The sequence below is a fragment of the Austrofundulus limnaeus genome, unplaced genomic scaffold (assembly GCF_001266775.1).
Source record: "Austrofundulus limnaeus strain Quisiro unplaced genomic scaffold, Austrofundulus_limnaeus-1.0 Scaffold50, whole genome shotgun sequence".
NCBI classification, from domain to species: domain Eukaryota; kingdom Metazoa; phylum Chordata; class Actinopteri; order Cyprinodontiformes; family Rivulidae; genus Austrofundulus; species Austrofundulus limnaeus.
In genome coordinates, this window is record NW_013952452.1 from 908,644 (window position 1) to 910,231 (window position 1,588).

The 1,588-nt window shown below is 35.7% G+C and overlaps 1 protein-coding gene across 1 annotated transcript in view; it reads right to left on the reverse strand.

Annotated features, from left to right (window-relative positions):
• LOC106517560 (tropomyosin alpha-1 chain) overlaps window positions 1–1,588 on the reverse strand; it is a 214,157-nt gene that overhangs the window by 124,884 nt on the left and 87,685 nt on the right. Inside the window, exon 7 of the mRNA XM_014008467.1 lies at window positions 914–1,157. Coding sequence (XP_013863921.1) covers window positions 914–1,157 — 244 coding nt within the window. The remainder of the gene's footprint in view (window positions 1–913; window positions 1,158–1,588) is intronic.

Sequence of the window (1,588 nt, forward strand, 5' to 3'; positions counted from 1 at the left end):
AATCGGGGAAAAGGAAGGACGTATTTGTCGGCCGCATCGGAGGAGTCTTCAGTTTGGGACGTCCTTTGTCGCGGCGCTGTGATGTACGCAGCCGACGAATTCGGCCTTCGGAGGACCCAGCCTGCCATTTTGGACACAGCCAATGTAATAATTCTAAGAAATAAATGAAACTATAGACAAAGAAATTTGTTTTTCTTAAACAAAAAAAGAAAAATACATTTATTGAATTAATGATTTCACCTGCTGCCTTTCTTGCCAGTGTATTAAATCATCGTATGTTGAGAATGTTATGGCCATTTTAGTCGAATCTTAAAATATTGTTTGGATCAATCACAACTAATATTGTTATGACTCATGTGATCAGTTTTTTATATCTTTATTTCACAATAAAACATTTCATAAAATAAGAAGAGAAAAATAAAATAAAACAAAAAAGAATAGTAAGTGTCATAATTATATTACAAAAAACAAATGTGAAGAAGAATTGCCAAAACATCCTCAAGCGGCAATCTCCAAAAAAGAAATAACAATAATTACATAAATTAAAAGAATCCATACATTACAAAAAAATAAAACACTACTCTAAACACAAAAAAAAAATTGCCTCAGATTGATTCAATTGATTCAATCAGTGTAAGTTTTGAGCTATTACCACACATCATTTTAGCTCGACATCTGTAAAATTCCCAAAAGTATAGCTGTTTTTGTGTAGGTTAGGGTTGATTAGCTGTGGCGGCCATCATAAACTGGGCAAATAATTGCTTTCCAAAAGTTTCATTGGAGTCATACTAGTTTTTTTAACAGATCATAGCGATTAAATAGGGTTTATRGTGTTTACAGTTTAAGATGCCACATGGGCAAAAAGGACTACTTAGGATGAGTACTATAGTGTCTGATTACTGTTACTTGTTACCTGTTACTTGGTACTTGCTGTGTAGCTCCTCCAGCGTTCGCCTTAGCTGTCGATTGCGTGTACTCAATCCCTTGTTCTTTCCAATGATGCCCCTCATCTTTTCCTCCTCTTTTTGTAACTCTCCCTGGAGTCTCTTCATCTCTCTGCTCTGTACTCCAAACTCCATGTGCCTCCTTTCAGACTCTCGTTTGGCCTCCTTCAGCCGCTCCTCCGCCTGGCTGAGGAGCATCACGTGCACCTGCAACTTGAGTGAGTAGAGAGGAAGCAAAACATGTGAAGGATGCATGCTGTTTGAGGCCCAGCTCAGACAGAGAGAGAGAGATTCATGTCTGGCCTCAAAATGACTCTAAAATATGTCTGGACCAATCTCTTATTATTTGATTTTCATGTGAAGCTTGCAGCTGCTTTTATCCTGGAGAAACCTTGGATAAAAATTTATTTCATATTTGGGTTGGACTCACAGCAAAACAACAATAAAAGAATATGATGAGCAAAAAAAATGGACTTTAGTATGATTTTGCAAAGGTAAATTATAAAATCCCACATAATTTCTATGACAGCAGCATTATTTTAATTTAGACTTTTTTTATTTTGAAAAATAATGTCTATTAGAATCATTCATTTGCTGACCTCATTAGTTTATTTAAGATTATATTTTCCAAGCTAACTCAAAAC